The 23,390-nt window shown below is 46.6% G+C and overlaps 1 protein-coding gene across 4 annotated transcripts in view; it reads left to right on the plus strand.

Annotated features, from left to right (window-relative positions):
- LOC119434056 (uncharacterized) overlaps positions 1-23,390 on the plus strand; it is a 54,597-nt gene that overhangs the window by 16,097 nt on the left and 15,110 nt on the right. For 2 of the 4 annotated variants that reach the window (XM_049659357.1, XM_049659356.1), the window contains exon 4: positions 9,241-9,555. In XM_049659357.1, the coding sequence (XP_049515314.1) occupies positions 9,241-9,555 (315 nt within the window). Of the gene's footprint in view, positions 1-7,232; positions 7,391-9,240; positions 9,556-16,960; positions 17,110-18,559; positions 19,659-23,390 lie in introns of those variants that run through there. The other 2 variants (XM_037701368.2, XM_049659358.1) reach the window with 2 other exon arrangements.

Below are 23,390 nucleotides of genomic sequence, written 5' to 3' on the forward strand. Positions count from 1 at the left end.
TCCACTACGGCGTGCCTCATAATCAGAACTGGTTTTGGCACGTAAAACCCCAGAAAGAAGACTGCGTAAACACAAGTAAACACATATCTACAATAGGAACTTATAATATATTGAAACTTTGCGAGATCTACAATAGGAACCTATAATATATTGAAACGTTGCGAGGCGAGAAGAGGCAGCGACTTCCGACGCTACTCGCCGAATGTCGAGTTCTCTGGTCGAAATCTGCCGAGCCACGTACCGCCAGAGGCATCGGCTGCTGTCACGAACACCGGGCGCGTTCGGCGCGAACTGGTAACGCGGACGGCATCGGCAGCAGCTCTAAGCGTTGCTCGTTATCCGAAAGGGCGCGCCGCGCAGAACCACCTTCTCTTATGCCCTCTCCTCCTCGCGCTCAGCGCGGCCCCTTATTGGTCACCCCCTGCCCCCAGCGCGCGCCCTCTCATTGGTTGCCTTCTTCCCCAGCGCGCCTCTCTCTTCTGCTGGTCACGTGACCTGCCCTCCCCCGGCGCGGCTCTTATCCTTTCCTGGTCACGTGACCTGCGTGACGTCGGACAGACTGCGACGGATCGATTAAAAACAGCTCCGCTGTTAAAAAAAAGCAGTCACCAAGTTAATACTCCTGGTTCACTAGGAAGAGGTGGAGAGAAGGCCTGTGCAAAAGAGTATAATCCAGCTCAAGCATTACACTTGTGCCGTCTTCCACGGACATTTCAAATGAGTACTGGAGTGACATTTCCTACTAACACCCAGAACATATAAACCCCGGAAAAAGAAAATACTGGGAAGTGCCAGTACTATAATACTTGTTTGTACGGAACCAGTGTTGCTACCTTGGAGGTGCATGCGTAATAACGTCATGAGGCAATGGCTCACACTGTTCCTGCGAGTGGTAGGGCTACCACACGCAAGCACAGCTGGAAGAAACACCTCGCGCAGCACTCTTGTTTATTATTATTATTATATTTTTATTAGCAGCAGCATCATATCTAGCCTTATCGCTACACAACGGTTCGCAATTTTTGCGTCTGTGTCATGACGTTACAATAACGTTGATGGCGCCAGCTCCGGAGTTTCGAGTACTAAATGAGTATCAAAATAAAATATTATGTTTTCTAACCTGTATACATGCTAAGTGTCACTACTTTTCATGCGATGAGTGCCTCACAGAGTTCCTCCAACTTAGAAGGTAAGTGCCAGTACTTTTTGAAAAGTTATTTGAACATTAAAATAGCACACTTGGATTATTCAAAACACAGAAAATCTAGAATGAGAAAAAGAGGCAGACACATGACAAACGCTATACATATAATATTTATAACTTACTTAACATACTTCGCTTTACTTAACTCCACTCACTTACATGTAAACTTTACTTCAACTTTCTTTATTTTGCCTTGCTTTACTTTAACTTACTTACTTTAACTTACTTTACTTTAACTGACTTACTTTACTTACTTTAACGCTGAGAAGTGAGAGCGATGCCGATAGCCCCCCCCTATCAAATTTTGAAAGCCGCCCATCGCTCTGCTCTCACAGGAGTGAGTGCAAGTGTGGCTGACCACCTACATTTTGACCTTTTCGACCACTTTTGAAAAATAAAAAGCTGGTAAAATAAGTTTGCGTTGTTGTACAGACCTTTCTTATATTTGTACCCTGTTTTCCCCCCAAGTACACGCCGACGTCATAGCTGGCCCCCATCGTCGTTGTTCTGTCGATAGACGAGCCAAGGCGAAAACCAAGCGTAGGCAGCGCCACTTTTCTACTCGCTACAAACGAAGGACTATCTGCACATTGTAAGTTAGAAAAACTTACAACAGAAAAAAATACTAATAAAAAGACCAGGAACCGCGTACTCTAATAGAAGGTACCACTGATGGAACTGTTGTTCCATCAGCGGGGTTATCTCGATTCATGTTCTGAGCGGTTGTCTGTCCCATTACCTTCCTTTCATTTACTCTTTAACTTACTTTACTTTAACTTACTTTAACATAGTTACTTTGACTTACTTGCTTACATTAACTTACTTGCTTTAACGTACTTCCTTACCCACCTACTTACTTACCTACTCACTTACCTGCCTATTTACTTGTCAACTTACCCTCTTACTTACCTATTTACATATTTACTTATCTACTTTACTTACTTATTTACTTAATTACTTACTTTTCACGTTTGTAACGCGGCATCCAGTAATAAGAAACGACATGAACAGCGAATATGTTCCTGATGTGTCATCGGATTTCAAGCGGTTATAACGCAAATATGTTGTGAAAGATGGTCAATTCGCAAGTCGCAAAGCTGTTTGAAGTCAGGAGGTGGAAATTTAGGCCAGATACTTTAGCTTTATTTATAGACATTAGCTATAGAAAAACTGTTATGTCTATAGATATTAGCTGTGGTCACAGAAATTAGGGGCAGAGTCCCCTCTAGCCATTTTTGTAGGAAACTTTGGGCTTAGGAAACACGTGTGACACGCAGCGACAACTGAAGAGCTGGCGGCCCTTCTATCTTCGCTGCCGCATGAATGAATGAATGAATGAATGAATGAATGAATGAATGAATGAATGAATGAATGAATGAATGAATGAATGAATGAATGCTTTATTCAGTTGAAATATACATACAAGATATTTGAGCATTTCATCTAACTAACCCCTTTAGCATGACTGCTAGTCGTTGGCTCATACAATTGGTAAACCAATGCTAACTCAAGTATATACACATGTTGTAGTGAAATATCTAGATTAGATTAAAAAAATTCGAACAATAATTTCCACACACGTACATACACTAGAAAATTTAAAGGCACAGAGTAGGTATGACATATACAGGGTGTTTCAGCGAACTCTTTCAAATTAAAAAAAAAAAAATATTGCCTGAGGCAGATAGCACAATTCAAGTCCATGAGCTGGTCAACTCGAAGAGGCGAACATTACTCGCAGAAAATTTGAAATGCGTCATCGGCTAATTACCAAAACATTACTAATTACGTTTATAACTAATTACCTTTTGGCACATATTGCAATTTACAAATGCTAGCCGGGGAGTTCGCAACGCGGATCCACTTGGAACGAATTCTCAGGATGGCATCATGATGTCATCCTGAGAATTTAGAGATATGCACTGTCAAACTAGCGGTAAAAATGCACTGTCATTGGACTTACTAGCAGAGAAGTAATTGGAATGCCAATGCATTTCTCCGCAAAGTTCGGGAATTAATATCCTGAATCATCCTGAGAATTTGTTCTAAGTGGATCTGCGTTGCGAAATCCCCGGCTAGACTTTGTAAATTGCAATATGTGCCATAAGATTTTTAGTAAAGAAACGTAATTAGTAGATTTCTATTTAGTAAATTGTGTATTTCAGTTTATTGCGCAAGTAATGTCCGCCTCTTCGAGTAGACCAGCTCATGGACTAGAATTGTGCTATCTGCCATAGGCATTTTTTTTTAATTTGAAAGTTTTCCCTGAAACACCCGGTATAAAAGTGCAATATTAACCCAATAAAATTACGTAGAAATTAACTATTTTCGTGTCGCACCCATTGGGCATGGTTAGCCCTCTATCGATGGTTTGAAACGCCGCTTTCGAGACAGTCCGTGCCGCTCACGGACACACTGCGACATCGGACGTGAAAGAAGAGAAACTATATTTTTGTTTTCTAAGCAGTTCGCTTTTTTCCCACCAAGCGGTGATTTTTAAACGCGCTCCGAAGTTTCGCGATCGTCAAAGCAGAACGCAAAAATGTCCGGCTCCGGAAACGGCGCGCGCTTCGGGAGATCGCAGATATCGCGATTCCGCTGCCTCTGCGGCTGATCTTATCGATACATCGAATAGCATTGAGTCAGAGGACGCTGACATTTTGCCGGACTTTGAGCACAGAGAATTTGGTTCTCTATGCTTTGAGTCTGAAAGCGACGACGACGCAAACCAGCCCGGAACATCGGCGGCCGCAGCCCGGCATGCACGCCCCACTGTAGTGCTTGCAGTTAAATTGTTGTAGCGGAATACCTGTTCAATGAGAAGTTTTTTTTTTCGGGGATAGTGCCTAATAGACGGCAATACATTTTGTATATCATAATTTTCATAACATTTTTTTCTTAGTAGAAAGAAGCGTGTCTTTACAAACGTTGTTCCATTTTATCGCACAATCTTGATTTTACCAATTTATATCTTTTTTATGACGTACATCTGGTTAATAAAAGCTTTATGCGTGAAAAGTGCATTCATTTTTCTTTCTCTTTATGTATTACAATAAATATTGAGTGCAGTATTTGCTTCAGAAAAAAAAAACATCTGCCTTACCACACAAAAACACCAATTATCCCTGTCCCATGGTATATAGGAAAGAGTTAAGCATTTGTGGCAGATATTGTATAGTAGTGCAGCAGGCATCATGTCACTGAGGAAATCGTGTTATATTTTACCCGCCGTGGTTGCTAAGTGGCTATGGTGTTGGGCTGCTGAGGACGAGGTCGCGGGATCGAATCACTGGCCACGGCGGCCGCATTTCGATGGGGGCCAAATGCGAAAACACCCGTGTACTTAGATTTAGGTGCACGTTAAAGAACCCCAGGTGGTCCAAATTTCCGGAGGCCCCCGCTACGGCATGCCTCATAATCAGATCGTGGTTTTGGCACGTAAAAGCCCTATAATTTTTAGTGTTACGTTTTATCTGCTTCTTGAAGGCGCATGATAAGTTCTTACTTTCCTTATATAGACACGTATAGAACGCAAAGGCCAAACTACACGAGCTACACGTACGCTTGCAAGCGCGCGAAAGCTCGCGCCCACGCGCCTCGCGCATGCGCAGACTGGGCAGGACAGATCGTATACGTGTTGAAGCGCGGCGCGAGCCCAGATATCTTTCCCAGACAGATATCGGTGCTGTGGCTGCGTCACAAAGATACGGGACGGTGTCTGCCAAGGCGAAAATAGTGAGCCAAGTGGGCGCACGCTGGCGCGCATCTTGCAGGTTCACTCCGCCATTACTCGCGAGACGCGGCAAACGCAAGGCGCGTGGGCGTGAACTTTCGCGCGCCGGCACGCGTACGTGTAGTTTGGCCTTTAAGCATGCAGTGCAACGTCAGTTGGGGTGAATAAATGTTAAAGGGGACACTGCAACACTTTTTGAACATCAGGTAAGGAAATTTTCGCGATCTGCAGGCTGGGCTGCCATGAACATGGTAGCCTATAGTAATATACCGCTAGTGCACGTGTGGCAGGGCGGCCAAAATCTCGCAGTTATATATGTGACGTCACAGATTTCAGAGTAATTTTTGTTATTATTTGAGCAGTGGCGGCTCAGTAAGAGTTATTTAAACTCGCTAACTTCAGTCCTTGGCCATTTTTGAATACAACTGACGTAGTCCGTATTTATCTTTAAAAGAAATTAACTAGGTCCAAGTGGACACCGTCGAGTTCCATGACGTCACAGCGATCTGGTGCTGTAATTTCAAGATGGCGTGGCCACCCGCACTTTTGTGTGTGTGTGTGTGTGTGTGTGTGTGTGTGTGTTTTTCTGGTTTACCAAGCTTCATTTTACGGTAAGAGGGGCCTTTTTGATATTGTAGAATGTTAATTTACCAATACGTTCTAACTTTCATTCAATATTGCTAAGCGGAAGTGTGTCATCCACCCGCTTTTAGAACGAGGATACATAAAAGAAACCGATGCGGTTTTCACAAAATGGAGCTAGCTTCGCATTCGAAGAAAAAATTCGTGCTGGTCCGGTGATCAAACCCGGCACAGTCGCTGGGCGGTCGTTCTGCCATCTGTGCTAAAATCGTGAGAATAGCAGACTGCAGCGCGAAGCCTAATTGATCGCCAACTCGAAGCGCGGGGCACTGAATATGGTAAATCAGTCCTGTGTGATCCGGCTCCTATATATATGGAATCCGGCAGCTAGCTATGCGAGGAACGCCGTATGGATTTCCTTCGTATAGTTCCGTGCTACTGTCGGGTCTATGACAACTGTCCCTTTAATGATTGATTCCTCCGCCTTGTATGCTTCCGCAGAACTCTTTTGCCAATGCCTTTATAGTTCGAGTTGTCGATTAATTTGGCTTCAGCCTGCAATCTACCAGCCTCATGGTTAGCTCAGATGACAAAGCAACGGTCCCGGATAGGTGTGCAGTTCTGGGTTTCGCTCGCCTGACCAAGACGATTTTTTTTAACTGCGAATTTTCTCAGAAGCCTGCAGGGATTTCCTTCGTAAATTCGTGCTGCAGTCAAGGGAATGACTATCTTTCCCTTTAAAAAAATGACACTTCTGTGTCTGTGGTTATTGCGACTAGGGGCGCGATCTTGTACGCGTTCCAAAATGGAACGGAGGCGTTCCGTTCCATCGAGCCGCACACGATTGGTCAATTTGAACGTCGCGGTTGAAATTGACCAATCGTGTGCGGCTCGATGGAACGGAACGCCTCCGTTCCATTTTGGAACGCGTGCAAGATCGCGCCCTAGGTCTACGACGTCTGGGGTGATACTGAAATTCCGTAGATCATTCACTACCTCTGACAGCTAGTATGGGATTATGTATGCCAAACTATACGACTCATATCTTCCCAAGTTCTATATTTCTGTGCCTCTTGCGAATACGTTATCAATTATCACTGCAGTTCTTGTGGTTAGCATTAGAGGCGAGATTTCATATACGTCACGAAAAAAGCGTTTCCGTATTTTAAGATGGAATTCTTTATGTGACCCTGTAAAACCATTTTGGGAACTAGGATTATTGTAACACAAGTGATAGAGTGTCGGTATAAGAGTCGGGAACATGAAGATAGTTTTCCTTTGCTTTCGTATACTTTACAGATATCTTAGCAGGGAAGTGGATGGGGTAAGCAACGAAATGCTATCGCCTTTAAAGAGTGATAAAGCGCCCCTGTACCTTCTTGCAAAGCGTTTAGAAATCGCAGCCTTCGACGAAACACCCACTGTGACGACGTCGATATCGAGTCGTATACTATGCTCGAATTTCCGCTGCGTTGCTACGATTGTTCGTGAGATCGGGGCGTAGCCAAGCGCAAAAGAAAAAAAAAAGGAGAAAAAAAGTCACAAAGCCGTTTTGATAACGGACGCGGTGTTATCGACGCCGACTACGAAAACTACCCGATAGTAGCTGACGTCATTCCACTTTGGTCGGGATTACTCCATAGAGGTATTATGTCACTGGAAGGTAAGAGGGCGCCATTGCCGGAACAGGCGGTAAGACACGACTGAGGGAGATATGGTAGATAAAAGGCCCACGCAAGCTTTGTCGATGCGTGTATGCGACGTTCTACGTCTACTGCATTCGAGACTCTGCTTCTGGTGAAGAGTGTTCGTGATCGGAAGCCAGAAAAAAGAAAACCCGGTTGGAAGGAGCACCCAGCGATCGGCTGAACGTGAGTGCGCGCTTTGATTCCTAAGCAGAAAATAGAGAGAAAAAAGGCACGTGTCAGCGGTGATTGGCCACGGCACATTTGAATGTATAAGCTGAAGCAAAAGAGAAATTGAGATTAATTTTGCACAGTAAGATCCTATCGTATGATAAACGTTCTTCGGATTTCGCCCACTGCGACAGGCGAAGAGCGAAGTTTCAACGCGATGGGCCCCGTGTCGCAGAAAATCGGGCGTCGGCGTCGGTGTCGGCTTCGGCTTAAGTATCGCGTCCGTGGCACAAGGTCGATCCAAATAGGTCGCGAAGCTTCGGGCGAAAAGCGGTTCAGAACGAATTGTCACCGACATCAGCAAGGGTGGTTATGACAGCAGCGATTGAAGCGCGACTTCGCTGTTTCAAGTGTCGCGCGGCCGAGTGCAAGGTTAAGCTTTTTTTGTTTTTTGTTTTCGTTAGGGTGCCTCTCTCTTAGCCAGGATATATCATTGTGTAAAATGTATTCAGATTTTGTTTGTTCATCCAAAAATTATTTTTGTTCTTGCGCTCTTTGGATCTGCGCATCGAAGCATTCTATATATGAGCTCGTTTTCACAAAATAAAGTTCGCTGCCAGTTGGCGCTCTTTTCTGCCCGTTTCTTCTTTCCTTTCCTAAGCTCTTGCGCCACAAACATCGACGTATATTATCACGTTGTAGTGGCGCTGAATAAAGGAAGCACTTCCAAACGGTGAGTCAAGTATCGAACAGTCACCGCAAACAGCAAAATATCGAACGCGTGACAGTGTCAGTGATAACAGTGCATTTCCCCCCTCTGTAGCTGTCCCATCAGATGCAGTTTACAGAATTTCAATGCGCCTTTCTTCCTTTTCTCTTCAATCTTCCCTTCCTTTCTTCGGATGCCTTGTTTCATTGCTTATTTTAACACGAAAGTGTTTTATGCCGGGGTCCACCAAGACTTCACTGACGTATTTCCGTCACGGAAATACGTCATACGGAAATACGGAATGACGTTCTTACAATGTACACGAACATAATACAAAGAAAGAAACCAGAAGAAAAAGTTCCACAAACATGCAAAATTTGGAAATCGAACCCACGACCTCTCGGTCCGCGACGATAGATCGCCGAGCGTTTAACCCATTGCGCATTTGCAGAGAGCTACACAGACGCCCCTTATATATCTAACACTCCTCCGTGTACCCGCGCTCTTGCTCGGGGCGGTGCCGCCGCCTACGAGCAGAAAAGAGAAGTACTGCATTATGACACTAACGCGCACCGGACAGTGAACGCTTCGGTGGTCTCAGCACTACGACGCCTCGATGCCAGCATTCGAAGGGACGCTGGCATCAAGAAGCACTACCAACGCCACCTAGGTGGCGTTCACCGTACTCAGCACAGCAGAGCGTGGCCTCCGCAATTAGCTCTGAAAATGTTTCTGAAGTTGATCGCGGAGGCTGCAATTACGACGCGCTGTACGCGCTGATTTGACTCGGTGACGATTCAGTTACGTGCTTTGTCTTGCGCGTTGTATTAGTGTGTCAGTTACGTGCTTCGTCTTTCGCGTTGTGCTAGCGTGTGCAGCGTAGTGCAGCTTCCATATGCACGACGGTTGCTCATGGTCATCGACGTTGGTAGTCGTGATGGAGGAGACGTGCCACCAGGCGTCAGCGTGGGTGCATCAACGCCTAAGGGTGCTTTAGCCACAAAACACCAATAGACATTATATATCAATGTGCAATAAACATTACACTACTTCTGTGAAGACACGTTTCACTTTCGTGTTCTATACCGATTCCTATATAAGAGGGATCAACCACATGTTTTTCCTTCTTCATTTTAAAACTGACCTTATATTTCAGCAACTCGAGAGCCGGCTTTTGCTGCGTTGAGCTGTCTACCTTTCCGTCCCCCACCGCCGTGGAACAGCAAGATGACAGGGCTCACAATGGTCGCGGCTGCGATGACTGCGGCGATGCTCAACTCCGTCCGCTGCGCAAGCATCGCGAAGGGCCCGGAGTCTGCCAGTGTGGAGCAAGCCGCCGAGCTCAAGCAGCGGCTTTCGGCCTCGAACGGCGTGCTGAACATTTGGGACAGAGACTTAGTTCCTTCTGCGCGTGGCGGCTCCTGGGGGGACCGATTTGACTGGGAGAGGAGGACCAAGTTTGAGTATAACCGTAAGTGTATAGGCTCCGTACATGTAGTGAGTGAACAAGCGGCGCTGCTGCGCAGCAGCGGTGCCGCGATGCTCAGCGCCACATGTGGCGGGCGGCGCGAAACTGGGAAGGTGGGAAGACCGCGAGATTTCGAAACTACGTATAGACGTCTCCGAAAGCCGCACGTACATCCGCAATCCGCCGCCGTTTTTTTTTTGTGCGTGTGTGTACGTGAAAGTGCAAGCGTGGCCCTCTGTGATGTCACAAATAGTTCTTGTGGGGTTCAGGCCTATTAATGAATAGACGAGTGCTTTCATGGTGCAGCGTTAACCAGCGGAGACAAGCTCTACGCTGCTTCGCATGTTACCTCAGTGAAAGAAGTAGACGGCGTGGACGTTCACGCGAAGTGCCGATCGCAGCAGGGAAAACAACTACTATACGAAATCATCCTTCACGTGAGTAAAGCCTACTGTTACACTAAAATTGAGGTCACTATACTGGCACCCTGAAAACGTTGTAGTTGACCGATTTTTAATCGACGCCTCACTGTTGGCAATGCATGCCTCATTTCGCTCCGGCGCGTTGTACGCCGCGGCCTATCATTTGATGCCCCTGTCACACTGTTACTTTAGATTGTCATACAGCTCGATCTGGACCGCGTGCAGCTACACGCTCACTCGTAGGCTGTCGTCAGCGTAGTCATGTCGAGTGAGTTTAACTAACTCGATTCGGATTGCTGGACCGTATGGCAGTGACCATGCTTGATCGAAATTGAGAAATGTGATCCGGATCGGGCGCGATCTTGATTGACATTGACTGTGTGACACCGCTGTGCTCTAACGTTGTGTACTTCGTCGTCGTCTGGCACGCCGCCAAACGAAAACTTTTGCGGTTTTAAAGCAGTTGTAAGCGGTCTGTCATATGGCTCACTGCTGAACACGAAACCAGGACTTACTTGCCAACGTAATCCGCGCAACTACGAGTCGCTTTGCGCGGCAAGTGAGAAAAACGAGCCCTTATTTATCTGGTCTTTTTAATCCTGTCCGTCGCGCGAAAAGTGTAATGCCTTGTATCTGCTCAAGAAATGCGTAATTTGCGAAGATATTTAATCGTTATAATAGTGTAAATTAAACGATTGTCAGCTTTATAAGAGATAATGAACCATTTAAGAAACTCATCAGAGAGAATATCCATATGATCAGGTTTATGCATACCGATACGGATACATAGGCCTTCATAGAAAATGCATGGGGAAGCCTATGGTATGGGTTCCATTGCATGCATACGCGCTTTGCTTTTGCAATGCTATATCGCAAATGTAAATCAGAAGAAAAATCGCACCATGTGAAACCGCGCCTTTCAAGCGCCAGCGGCCGAAACGAGGATCGTCTGTGAATTAGCGCTCGCCAGCACAAAATAGGCTTCCTTGGAATAAAATATTGCTCATCGCACATGCCAGTGCAATGCTGATCATACCGACTGCTAAGGTGACGGCAAAAAGTCGTCAAATCAGCACAGTCGTGACAAATTTCTTTTAAATGTTCAGCAGCTGGCCATGGTAGCATGGCGTCGCACAACGAGCTGTGAAACGCGCGCGTGTATCACGATTTACAAAACAAACCCTTCTCACAAATATGAAAGAAGCTGACTTACTTTACTCTCCTCACAGCTGCGATCCATTTATTTCAGCGTTCGATTTCGTAAGACTTGCCAGGAAACCTGTACAACTTTATCCCGGACAGGCCTTCGTGGTTGTGACAGTCCTTTACGTAACAGTATCGCCGGTTCCACTTGCCTTCTTTTTCCACCTCCGTCAATTTCGACGCTTGCCGATGAAGCGCATGCCATTGCACCGTTGCAAGACGTATCCAAAAAATAAGGGAGGCTGGTGAACAAAGCGAAACGGCTTCAACCGTGACCGAGACGAAGTGTATCGCGCGGAAAAGAATACGCATCGAGCCGGCCGAGCTGCGGAGCCACCTTCCCAATACTGTCGCGTCGCTGCGGCAGATGGCGCCAGGGTAGCCGCTAACTCGACTCTACTGAGCCTATAAGCATTGTATAGTATAGGGTAACAGAGTATAGTATGGATCAATACTGCAAGCATATGGCACGAAAGAATGAATTCACGCGTGCATGCATGCATGAAGCGTACGGATATAAGTGAATAGAGAATTGTAGCCTGTCTGTGGTATTTCCGTTTCCGGAATACCGTAACAATGAAGGGGAGGATGACAACAGCAGCAGCTGTGGTTGCGCCATCTTGAGGCGCGTCATTGAAGCTCGAAGCGTTAGAAACACGTTTGTGCGGCTGCTGTCCTTCGTTGAAGTAAAAGAAAAAAAAAAGTCTCTATACGATTATTCGTCACTATCGCGTTTACACCGGCAGCCAAGTAGCACACTACTGAAGTAGAACGTATTCTTAGGCTAGTGCGTTAGACATGCGCGTGGTTGAAAGTAAGTGCGAAAATTCACAATCTCACCATCTCAGTATCAGCATTACATAGTGCTAGGGTCAACGACTGGCCTACCAACCTGTAAAATAGTACCAAGATAGCTGTTCTGGGCACGCACTTACAGACGATATGTACGATATGAGAGCCCTCATTTGCGCATGTGCCGTTCTTTTTTCTTTCTTTGTTTCCGTGCTTTCTACGAATTTGAGGAAAACAAATATACTGCGCAAGAATCAAGCAAGGACGAAGTGAGAGACACGGACAAGCGCTAACTTTCAACTAGCTTTATTCTTCCTCATTATATACCCTTGTTTGCAAATGCGCAAAAGCATATAGTCACATTGACATAACCGCCGAATATAGCAAGTGGTGCAAAAAACACTTCTCACTATCCATCAAAGATATGGATGTGTCACTAACGCAAGCTTTCCCTCTCAGAGATATGTAGAAGGCTTCATCAACTCCCGGGCAGTAGTATCTTGGCTTTTATGCAAGATCTTGATTTTCCTGAAATTCGGAACGGACATGCTTGACGATGCGCAGACAAATGCGCATTTACATTATTTATAATTGACAGCACATGTTGCCTTGCACGTTATAAATATATTTGTTTTCCTCGAAGTATGAACCAACTCGCCCAGCAACAAGTTTTATTGAACTACAAATTTGGTGGCCGATGCCGAAGAATGAATAAGTGTAAGTCAGCGCTTTTTTTTTCTCGTTTTCTTATGATTGTGAATGTTCCCTCCGCTTTCAACCACAAGTAAGCACGTGGCTCTTTTCTCTTCTTTTTATTCGAGGGATTTGCCTCAAGCACATGTAGTGAAATATGAACAAATGATGAAACGTATACGAAGAAAGCGAAGTCCTTTGTGACGCATTGTGACTTCATTTGCGCCACCCCATCCCCTCCTTCTCCAGCGATCACCCAGCGGTCACCGGTAGCACAAAAAGCGCCGACCACCCACGCCGACCATGCGGCCAGATTATCGTGTTTAAGTCGCTGAGCCCTGTTATAGCACTGTGCATTGTATTGTTTTTTGACGGTGACCGTTTGTCACCGTATTATCAACGATATCGGTTTCTCGCTTAGCTCAAGACGCGCCTGTCCTGTGCCGCGATTTTGTAGCGAGGCATTATGACTTATTCTACTCCAGTCTTATCATCCACCGCTCACGGCCGGCGGATCCCGTTGATAACGCGAGCGGACCGTCGCTTTGACCACTGACAAAGCGCGATAAGCGCGAAAAGGCATCATTACCGGAAAGGCATCACTACAAAATACTTGCCCAGGGCCGGTATTTTGTAGCGAGGCCTTTCCGGTAATAATGCCTTTTCGCGCTTATCGTGCTTTGTGAGTGGTTAGAGCGACGGTCCGCTCGCGTTAACACCGGTATCAGCCCGCCATGAGCGTTGGATGATAAGACTAGTATCGAATAAGTCATAAGGCATCGCTACAAAATCGCGGCCCTGCTGTCACGCTTCTTGTTTGCGCTGCTACTCGACGTGCTAATACCCCATGATGACGGCCACGATGACGTCATTACGAACCATCCATGATCATAATTTGACACTTAAGTTGGGTCTTCTAATTCTGGCCTTGGCGTCCTTGACGTGTGTGGCAGGCGCAGCGATATGGCATGAGTCGAGCGAGCAGGTGTATCATGACGTCACAATGCATCCGTTTCCTGTCGCACCGAAACCGAAACTCCTGCATAGAAACACGTGCTCTAATAACTTATTTAGGGCGCTCTGATGCTTTGCAGTATTCTTTTCTTGAGTTTTAGAGGGATTTCACTTTGATTTAATGCCGAGAATGGCAAATAGAAAACGTCACGTCAGTGCTCAAACGTCACCAAGCTTCTAAACATAGGCATACGAACTAAATTAACAAGCGTGGTGTCACGCGCGCATAAGCATACATGAGCGCATCTCACTCGATGACCGCGGAATGTCGCTGTCAGAACGCTGGAGTGAGGAAACGCGGCGGCACAGCAGTCAGCGAATTGACCTTCGTGCTGCCTCTCGCATCAACGCGAACTAAGCCGCGAAAACGTAGCGCACGGGGGACTCTGTCCCCGTCGCAAATGGCTTTCAAGATAGCGCGGCCCGGGGGCGCCGTCGGAGTAGAACCTGCCCCCTCCCCTCCTTCCGGAGCCGTGCGCACGACGAAAGATGGCGCGCTTGCTCCCAGCTTTCCTCCCTTACGTGCGCGAGATTGAGCCGCCATCGCCGGCTAACCCTCGCACTCTTTCGCTCGCACATACAGCCAGTGTTGCCAGGTCCGACGAGGCGGCGTAGTCAAAAGCTAGAGAAGTTGTACCTCAAATGTAGCCAAAGAGAAAAAAAAGTGCAAAATATTTCGTAGCCAAATATAGCCATTTTTATTTCCAATTTTATTTGTGTATACATTTTCGCATTCGACTACGGCAATCCTGTTTTGCACAACCAGTCGTAACAAAATGTCCTTGCCGCCGTGACGCTCGGCCCTTGACATCAACAACAGCGACATCATGCTTGCACAGAACACTTTTTGGTTGTGCCCGGAAGTTCCTAAGTTCCAGCGAATCGCTGCAGAGGGCGAAATCATTGTTTTTATTTTATGACAAATAGTACTAAGTTATTATTTTTAGTTATTTACAGTAATATTAACTGCGAACTCTGCTTTTTAGCTGTCGTGAACACAAAATAATGTTCAGCGTCATCCATCTCTCACGTTATCTCATGCCTACGGCGTGAGATACCATTTTATGTTCAGCTGTCCAGCGATCTGCGACGGCGACGTGCCCACAGCTTCTTTTTTGGCGAGCTAAAACAAGTCTTTCGCGTTATGATATTTCGCGTTGTCTGATCGTCCTATCTTGTTTTCTTATTTTTTGTGTTTGTTTTTCAATTAGCTTGGCCCGGTTTAGCTGGGACACACACTACCTATGTAGTGTCAATCACATCAACCTGGCCGCCATCTTAGGTCTCTAGCACGCCAAGAATATGTGTTAAGAAAAGGGACAGGCAACAGATGCCACTCACTGTCTGAATCCATATAAGCGGAGCCTTAAAAGATTACTGCGCAAACCGGCACACTAGTGTAAGAAGCGCGCAGTCGCTTTCGGCGACGAGCACGTCCCGAACTAACTCACTCAGAATGGTAAAAGCCGCGACGGGATAACGATGCAATAAGACTCCGCATAGTCGTGCCGCATGCTTGGACCACTTCGACCATACGCTACATAGAACAAACAGCATTTAGTACTGCCTCGGGCGCTCGCACAGTCTGCAGCTGGTCGTTCGACCACTCGAAAAGTGTGATTCACACTGTACGGTATGCGGTTATTGCAGTATTAACCAAACCATTTTATTTGTGGGTGGAAATCTTGCCCAGCAAACAAGGCAGTCGCCCAGTCTATATACACTTAACAACTTGAACGCTTGTCCAAGTAAAGAGCACGACTTATTCTCCAGCAGAAAAGTACTCACGCTGTTAGGATCGTCAAATGTTTCGTAACTACTCGTTGCACCTAAACCAGAGCTTAGAATTACAGTGCGGAGAATCCTGCAGTAAGGTAACAATCGTGAAACGAATTTTCAGAAATACTAACTGATATCCGAGGCTGATTGTAAGCTCAAACAAACGCGCACACCTCGCGCTGGGTGCTCCGTCCGCCCTAACACCAGCAGTTACTCCAGCCGCTTAATTACTTCAGACTTAAATTCCTTCACTACGCCTCACAGGACCATTCCCCACGTAGAAGACGCCATTTCATGATAAATACACCGAGCGAGTGCGAAAAAATCCACCAGAAACTGCCACCGAGCGTATACCACAGCATACAACACGGGCGTTCGCCCAAGCCAGCATGCCAACTGCCCATAGATGGCGCCACTGCATACGCAATGGCGGCGCCCATGAAAAAACGGTCTATATGTTCTCGCAAACTTGGCCCACTTCCCTATGTTTGGATTCTCCTCTCTGAGGAGGATTCGATCTTACGTCCAACCTATTGAAATGAATCTCGAATGTAAGCACGAATAAAATTCATCTAGTAGGAGAAGGAAAATGCCAGTAAAGCTTCGTGCGAGAAACGTGGAGTAGGTCGAAAGCTGTGCCCGGCGCGATACTTCACCCAGAATTTAGACATGCCCATGAACACACTGGAGCGTGTCACCCACCCATGCTTCCCTTCTTTCATGTCGGTACCACGATCGCCCGACGGCCCCGACCCTATGTTATTGCTCTCCCTTCCTGAGCATAGCCATGTTAATGCAGTGTAGTGTGAAAAACCCACTACTCCCAGGTTCATCCCGATGCCAGGGGATCGGTTGCATAACGGTCAAGCGGGATGCAAGTTTAAGTGCATCAAAGATCAAAGCCACTGGCGCAGACAACGGCGCAGAGAGGGAAGGGAAGGCGAAGGGGGGTCATTTCGCGCACGCACACACGCACAGCCGCTCGGCCGGCTCAGTCAGCTAAAACACAGCCATAGAGATTTGTTTCTACCCGATCAGAGCCACCTCTGGAGTGTGGATTAGGGCGCCACTTATAGCCCAAACACAGCCAAGTCGGAAATTTTCAGTAGCCCAAATATAGCCACATAGCCAACTCGTCCAAGTCGACGCCAAAAAAATTTTCCCGTAGCCCAATTTGGCTATATATAGCCAAACCTGGCAACACTGCATACAGCATACGGCGCGCGGCCATGATTTTACCGCCCTTTGACTTTATACGACACCTCACGGCGACGCCTGACGACAGAAATGCACCTGGAATGTCCATATAATTGCTATCGCAATAAAACGCATCATGTAATGTGGTGTCCGATACATCCGGTACTTTGAGTGTTTCGGAGAACAGTGGCTCTGCTGTTCTCCGAACCACGCAGTATACAGGAAGTTTCAGAGATCACTTCCTATATGAAAGGATTGGTTACGGCGCAGCCGAATAACTAGCTTCGTGGCTTTCTGACGACACGCAGACACTGTCGAGGTCAACACGTACGCATACGAGGAAGGCGCCTTGCTTTCCGGCTGGATGATCGCTGTCATCGTCATCGTGCCCCTTGTCGTGCTGATCGGAATCGTCGTGCTGTGCGTATGCATCTGCAGGGGCTGCGCGGGGCGAAAGGTACAGTATGAAAGAAAAATGGTGTCATTACGACGAAACGTTCTGTCATAAGGCTGCCGCCTTGTCACGACGGCAAGTTTTTCTCTCGTAAACGGCGGAACTGCCCTTGTCGTAACAACCAGCAGTCGACATTGCAAAAGGAATTCCTACCGCCGGACTGTACTTTGTTGTGACAGGTCGACAAACCGCGCAGTACAATAACGTCTGTCGCTGTATTAGAGAAATTTCTATTTTGGCGGATGTTGGGTGACCCAATAAAAGAAAGCTTTGTTCGTTTTTAAAAAGAAAAAAAAATGTTAGGGCCATTTAATTTCTGAAAGAAACTAGATATTCCAAGAGAAAATGTCTCCGTGTCACCGGCCGCGTCTGCCTGTAAAGTGCAGGAGCTGTTGATCAACTTGCGTGACGTCGCAGGTCGAAGCATGTGCAGGCCATGCACTGTCTAGAAAATGCTGAACAGCCTGCACACCCCTTTCAGCACCCCAGTCTCGACACGCCTAGAATCAAAACAGCATGAGTAGAATACGCAAGATACGGAAGCGCACGCATACAGCAATCACTTTTTTTTCTTTATTCTCACAGAGCTCAATTGTGCATTTTCAATTGTATTCTAAAGCCAATAATTTCAGAAATAATCCATGAATTTAGTTAATTGAACTAACTGTGACATAAAAAATTAGGACATTTACTTGCCGTGAATAATGTGCAACAGAGAGATCTTTATCGCTACCGAACAGCTTTAATTAATTAGCTAAACGCTTCGCTAAAACAACTGGCTTGTAAAGTTCAGTAATATTTCGATTGCGCAGTCGAAAAAATATTTCTTGCTTGAAATGAAATCTAATTCGATATACACGCGAGCTCAAATTATCGATTAATATGTTACGCTTAATTATACCGGTGCTAACATATGGGGCAGAAACTTGGAGGTTAACAAAGAAGCTCGAGAACAAGTTAAGGACCGCACAAAGAGCGATGGAACGAAAAATCTTAGGACTAACGTTAAGGGACAGGAAGAGAGCGGTGTGGATCAGAGAACAAACGGGGATAGCCGATATTCTAGTTGACATTAAGCGGAAGAAATGGAGCTGGGCAGGCCATGTAATGCGTAGGATGGATAACCGGTGGACCATTAGGGTTACAGAATGGATACCAAGAGAAGGGAAGCGCAGTCGAGGTCGGCAGAAAACCAGATGGGATGATGAAGTTAGGAAATTTGCAGGCGCAAGTTGGAATACGCTAGCGCAAGACAGGGGTAATTGGAGATCGCAGGGAGAGGCCTTTGTCCTGCAGTGGACATAAAATATAGGCTGATGATGATGATGATGATGATGATGATGATGATGATGATGTTACGCTTGGGAAGTGCGGTTCGACGTTATAAGCTGGATGAATGCTTCATATGTAACTTTTTGTCTACAGCACCTTTTTTTTCTGTTGTATTTCGCAGGTGTACACCTCGCACGTTTATCAGGCAGGACCACCGCCTTACCCAGTTAGCGCCGGAATGCAAGCGGGACACAATAGATGAGCCCTGGCATGGATCTTCGCTCGTGGCACCCACAAGCCCCCGCTTTGGGAGACCTCTCAAATATTTGGAAACGCTGATCACAGCCTGTTGGTTTCTCGCTGAGTGAAGGGCCGGTATGATGTAGCGATTCCTTTCGCGCGATTCTGTTCCTTACCTATCGCCCGTCACTCAGGTGCAGGTGATTGCGACGATAATGTACGTAGGCGGACATGGCCTTCGAGATCACCTTCGCTCGCATAGCGCGCGCGATCTCGGAGGCGATGATGCGGAGCGCCGCCCAGACGTCACTAGCGAAACGCGAAAAGGAATAGCACTGGAATAGAATCGCTACGTTATCCCGGCCCAGGATTCGTATGGGCGGTACTCGCTGACGTCACGGCATGCCGAACAAAGTAATGCCGAACAAAGTTCTGCCACATTGCCTGCTTTCTTTGTCTTGCTGAAAGGCTGACCGCGTATTCGCTTATCTGCTTAAAGGAGTAACAATGGCGGATTTATACGTACCCCCGGAAGGCGAGTGATAGTTTCGGTTTCAAGGAACATGCGTGCTCCTAGTGGTTGCCGGGGATCCAAAGATCTGGGGAAACGAAGCAAAGTAGATGTGGATATTCGCATTTCTTGTTATTCGCAAGCATTTAGAAATAAAGAAATTTGAGTGAACGGCAAACAACTCTTATTTCTGTTTAGTTATTTTTTTGCTTTTGTGAATTTTAAATCGGGCGAATCACGGGAAGTGGACGACTTCGTGCGTCCGTCGAGCTTGCCTCCGCTCACCCTTGCCACTAGCTCAGCGATAACACAAGTCGGATCGCGCTCGGTCATCTGCTGCGGTTGTCGTGCCAAGTATGAAGATGGGAAAGATTATACTTACGCTTGATCAGGCGTGCAAGAAACGGAAGACGCGCCATTATACGAAGATGGCTAAATCGGGGCATCACATATCTTGAGCGGCTCTGTGGTGTTCTAATACCGGGATATCAAGTTCTGCGAAGTTTTTCAGGTTCCTTAATGGCAACAGGTAAGCACACGTATTTCACTCGATTTTCTTTGCAGGTATTTATTTTGCATGAGTAAACCAGTTCTGTGCAAGCCTGAGTGGACTGACACAACAGCAGTGTCGCGCGACTCATTCGTCACGACGGCAGCCCATCTGCTACTGATGAAATACTTGTAATGAAGGCTTATGTGTGTGTTTGTTGGGTTATACATTTAGAGCACTTTTTACTTTGCCGATATGTACAGCCAAGGCTAAAAAAAAAAAAAGACAGCCTTGATGTTTTATCAAACCTCAAGAGCACTGACGTGAAAACGATGCACGCATGTAATTCCTTATGGCGTTTTCATGCACTACTACTTCTAATATTGTCAGTGAAATACATGTGTTGTACTCAACCTTCTGTAAGACTCAAAATATGTGCACTGTCATAAGAGACGTGATAGAGTCACGTTCCGTGTGACCAGCTCCTGGTGGTTAATATTCGCACTGTTTTGTATCTTCTGGAATTTATGTTCGCCAATTATGTACAAATTTCAGTTGTGAATGATAATTGCTTCTGCAGAATAACACTTTCGCACTGCAGTCTTTTTCCAGTCAGTCTTTTTCCAGTACGCAATGTGGGTAATAAAAACAAAAACGTTCAACTTTTACTTGTGTCGAGTTTTGGCGGTCTGAGAAATCGGCCAGCTTTAGTTGACTGACACTTTACTACATACGAACAAAGTTAAAGAATGATGGTGCCAGGAAGATTTTTTTTTAATGCTAGCCCCAGCTATATCTGTGGACTAGTTGAACCGCAGCCCTAAAGTTAACCACAAGTTAGGAATTTCAAAACGACTACTTTCACGAAATGACGAAATGTAACATTTTAACAGCGAATATTGGTAGTTAACGACGGTTTGCTATACATTTCTCATAATTGCTCGGCGCTGGTGTGTACTAGTGATGTCCTAGTGCTTTAAAAAATGAATAGAAACTTGTAAGGTAAATGCGGTAAAAAAAATTGCCGTGGTTGAATGAGGTTAATTAAACCAAGTTTGTCGAGCGATAGCACGGTTCTGCTTGCTTTGGGAAAGGACACAGACGCTGCTCGGCGCCGTCAGCAACTACCACATCTGCAATTGCACCACAAGACAACACACAGATGATGCTGCTCGACGCGGCAGCAGCAGGGAGCGAATTGACCTTAATGCTGCGTCTCGCTTCAACGCGAAATAAGCGTCGAAAGCACATCGGATACGAAGCTACCAGCACTCGGCGCACTTTCTACACATCGCAGACTGCTTTGAAGATGAGGCCCGCGCCTCCGCGCACTTTGTCCATATCGCACATCACTTTCAAGGTGTGGGCGCCCACGCGGCGTGTGCAGCAGCCGCCGGTATAGGCACCGTGCATTGCAGTTTGCGCGCGATCTATGCGCCACTTCAAGTGAAGCTTTGGGACGGCCAGTGTCAAAACCAGCAAAACTGGAGAGACGCTGTATACATTCGCCGTGATACTTTCGATCGCTTATCACGAAAGAAGACTGTCTGAGTTGTGAAAATATCAAAGTGCGCACGCTCTGCATATGATAGCACGCGCTTCGCAATCGATATGAGCAGCGGGAACAATTTTGAGCTTGATGTCGTCAAAGCGCAGGGCATACCTCTCAAACGAGCGACGATAAGGAAGCCGTTGTCGTTCGGAATGGCGTATCATTTTCATCACCTCTCTAGCGGCCGACGTCGGCGATGCTGGGGCGAAACATGAAATGTCGTAGCGCCACCTGAACAGTGAACGGTGCCCATAGTGGCAGGCGATGTCCAAGTTTGACCTTGGCTGAGCGTGAAGGTCAGATTTACGGAGTAAGGCGTTTTCTGGGTTCAGCGGGCTCTGCTCCGCGATGTGGCCAACGTCGCCGCGCGGCCGACGGACCTGCTAGAGAGCGCGAACAGATCCCGCTTGCATGCGAAGTGGAAAAAGAGGGCTTCCGCGCTCTATGCTTCCGCGGCAACCCTCCTCCTCCCGGCTGCGCGCCCTCTCCCTCTACCTTCTGACCTCATCAGTGACGTCATGAAGGCGTTGTTTTGTCTGTGAATTATTTCCAGTTGGGTACCCCTACCGCCAGTGGTGGAAGCAGCGCGGCCGCCGCGTATCGGCTTTTTATCTTGATACCTTAGTATCGGCATGCGACCGAGCGTCTCAAGGGAGGTATAGGGAGTTTCCGCACCCTGCTTCAACCTAAGATAGAATTCGGCATTGCCCGCAGTAGCGCTTCCACGTGATGTCGCATTTGATGTTTGGAGGGTTTGGAATTGTATAAGCCACTGGTCGGGCATGAATCGGGGGTCTGATTCAGCCACTGATCTTTCTGAAGCATGAATCGAAAAGAGAGAGAGAAAAAAAATGTAGAGTATGTAATCGTATCAAATAAATGTTGAACGTGTTGTTTTTTGACGCACCGACATATCGGTTAAACGCACTGTGGACGTCCCGAAAAAAGGTTTTTAGATAAGGCTGCTGAAGGCTATGCAATAAAACAGCTGTGTGTTTCCGTGCGCAGATAACGTATATTCACATGACCACGCTGTGCGAGGCCTATCGGAGGCTGGAGTGATAGCTGAACTTGATGCACGTCGTGTCTGTCACGTAACGGGTAGTACGGACGCACATGGGTATTGCGCTGGCTTGTGGACCGATTGTTCACTGCGATTCACCACCGCGTTTCTTTCTCTCTCTCTTTTTTCTTTTTTTTTTTTGGTTTGTGACATTCAGATGTTCGAGTGTTTATGAAGGCCAAAGGTATTCGTTGATTGAAGGCGATAAGAGGAATGAGCAGATTGATTAACCATAACAGCGCCAAGTTTGCTTGGCGCTCAGTAATGTGGAAAGTTGGGCGAGTTGGTGGGATTAATCATCATACCGTATTGGCGAAGCAGCGCATCGACCAGGACAAAGTGGAGAGACACAAGAATACACGACATTCGCTGCACTCGCAACTATTTGATTTTAGACCTATTTTATTTTATTTTTGCTTGGCGCTGTTATGTGTGGGATGCATCCTTTCGCATCTAATACGCATCCTTCCGACCCATAGTGTAGGAGTGGGGCGATGCGTCCTACTTCACGCAGGACATACCGACGAATAAGTGAACAGACATTCCAGTGTGCTGCCAAGGTCTCCCCTTTACAAACCACTTCTTGCACAAACTGCAATAAACGCGATCTCCCACCCTCGTTATACTTGCAATGTTTGCGATGATACATCACGTTTTGTGCACCTGCACGCACTTTGCCGCCGCGATTGTTACTCTCAAATGTCAAGCCTTAATCGGCGGCTCCATTGAGACGCACCATGTTCTTGTACCTTATTGTCGCAGTATTGTAATTGCTTTGCGTTCAATGAAGGCACTCTTAGCCTTTTTGAGAGACTGGCTTCGACCGGATGCTCTCGCTACTTTTTCCTGTGTACGCTGTGTACTGTGCCAAGATTGAAGGGAAGCGCAGTCGAGGACGGCAAGAAATCAGGTGGGGTGATGAAATTAGGAAACTTGCAGGCGCAAGTTGGAATCAGCTAGCGCAAGACAAGGTCAATTGGAGAACGCTGGGAGAGGCCTTCGTCCTGCAGTGGACAAAAAATAAAATAAAAAACAAAATAAAAACTGATGACGATGATGTTGATGACTGCGTGCATTGCGCGCACGTGTACAATAGATGCGTAATTTCATATGTCACCTTCTTCATGTGCAGTAGCACGCTAAGCGTATGGCCAGG

Source organism: Dermacentor silvarum, chromosome 11 (assembly GCF_013339745.2).
Source record: "Dermacentor silvarum isolate Dsil-2018 chromosome 11, BIME_Dsil_1.4, whole genome shotgun sequence".
NCBI lineage: Eukaryota > Metazoa > Arthropoda > Arachnida > Ixodida > Ixodidae > Dermacentor > Dermacentor silvarum.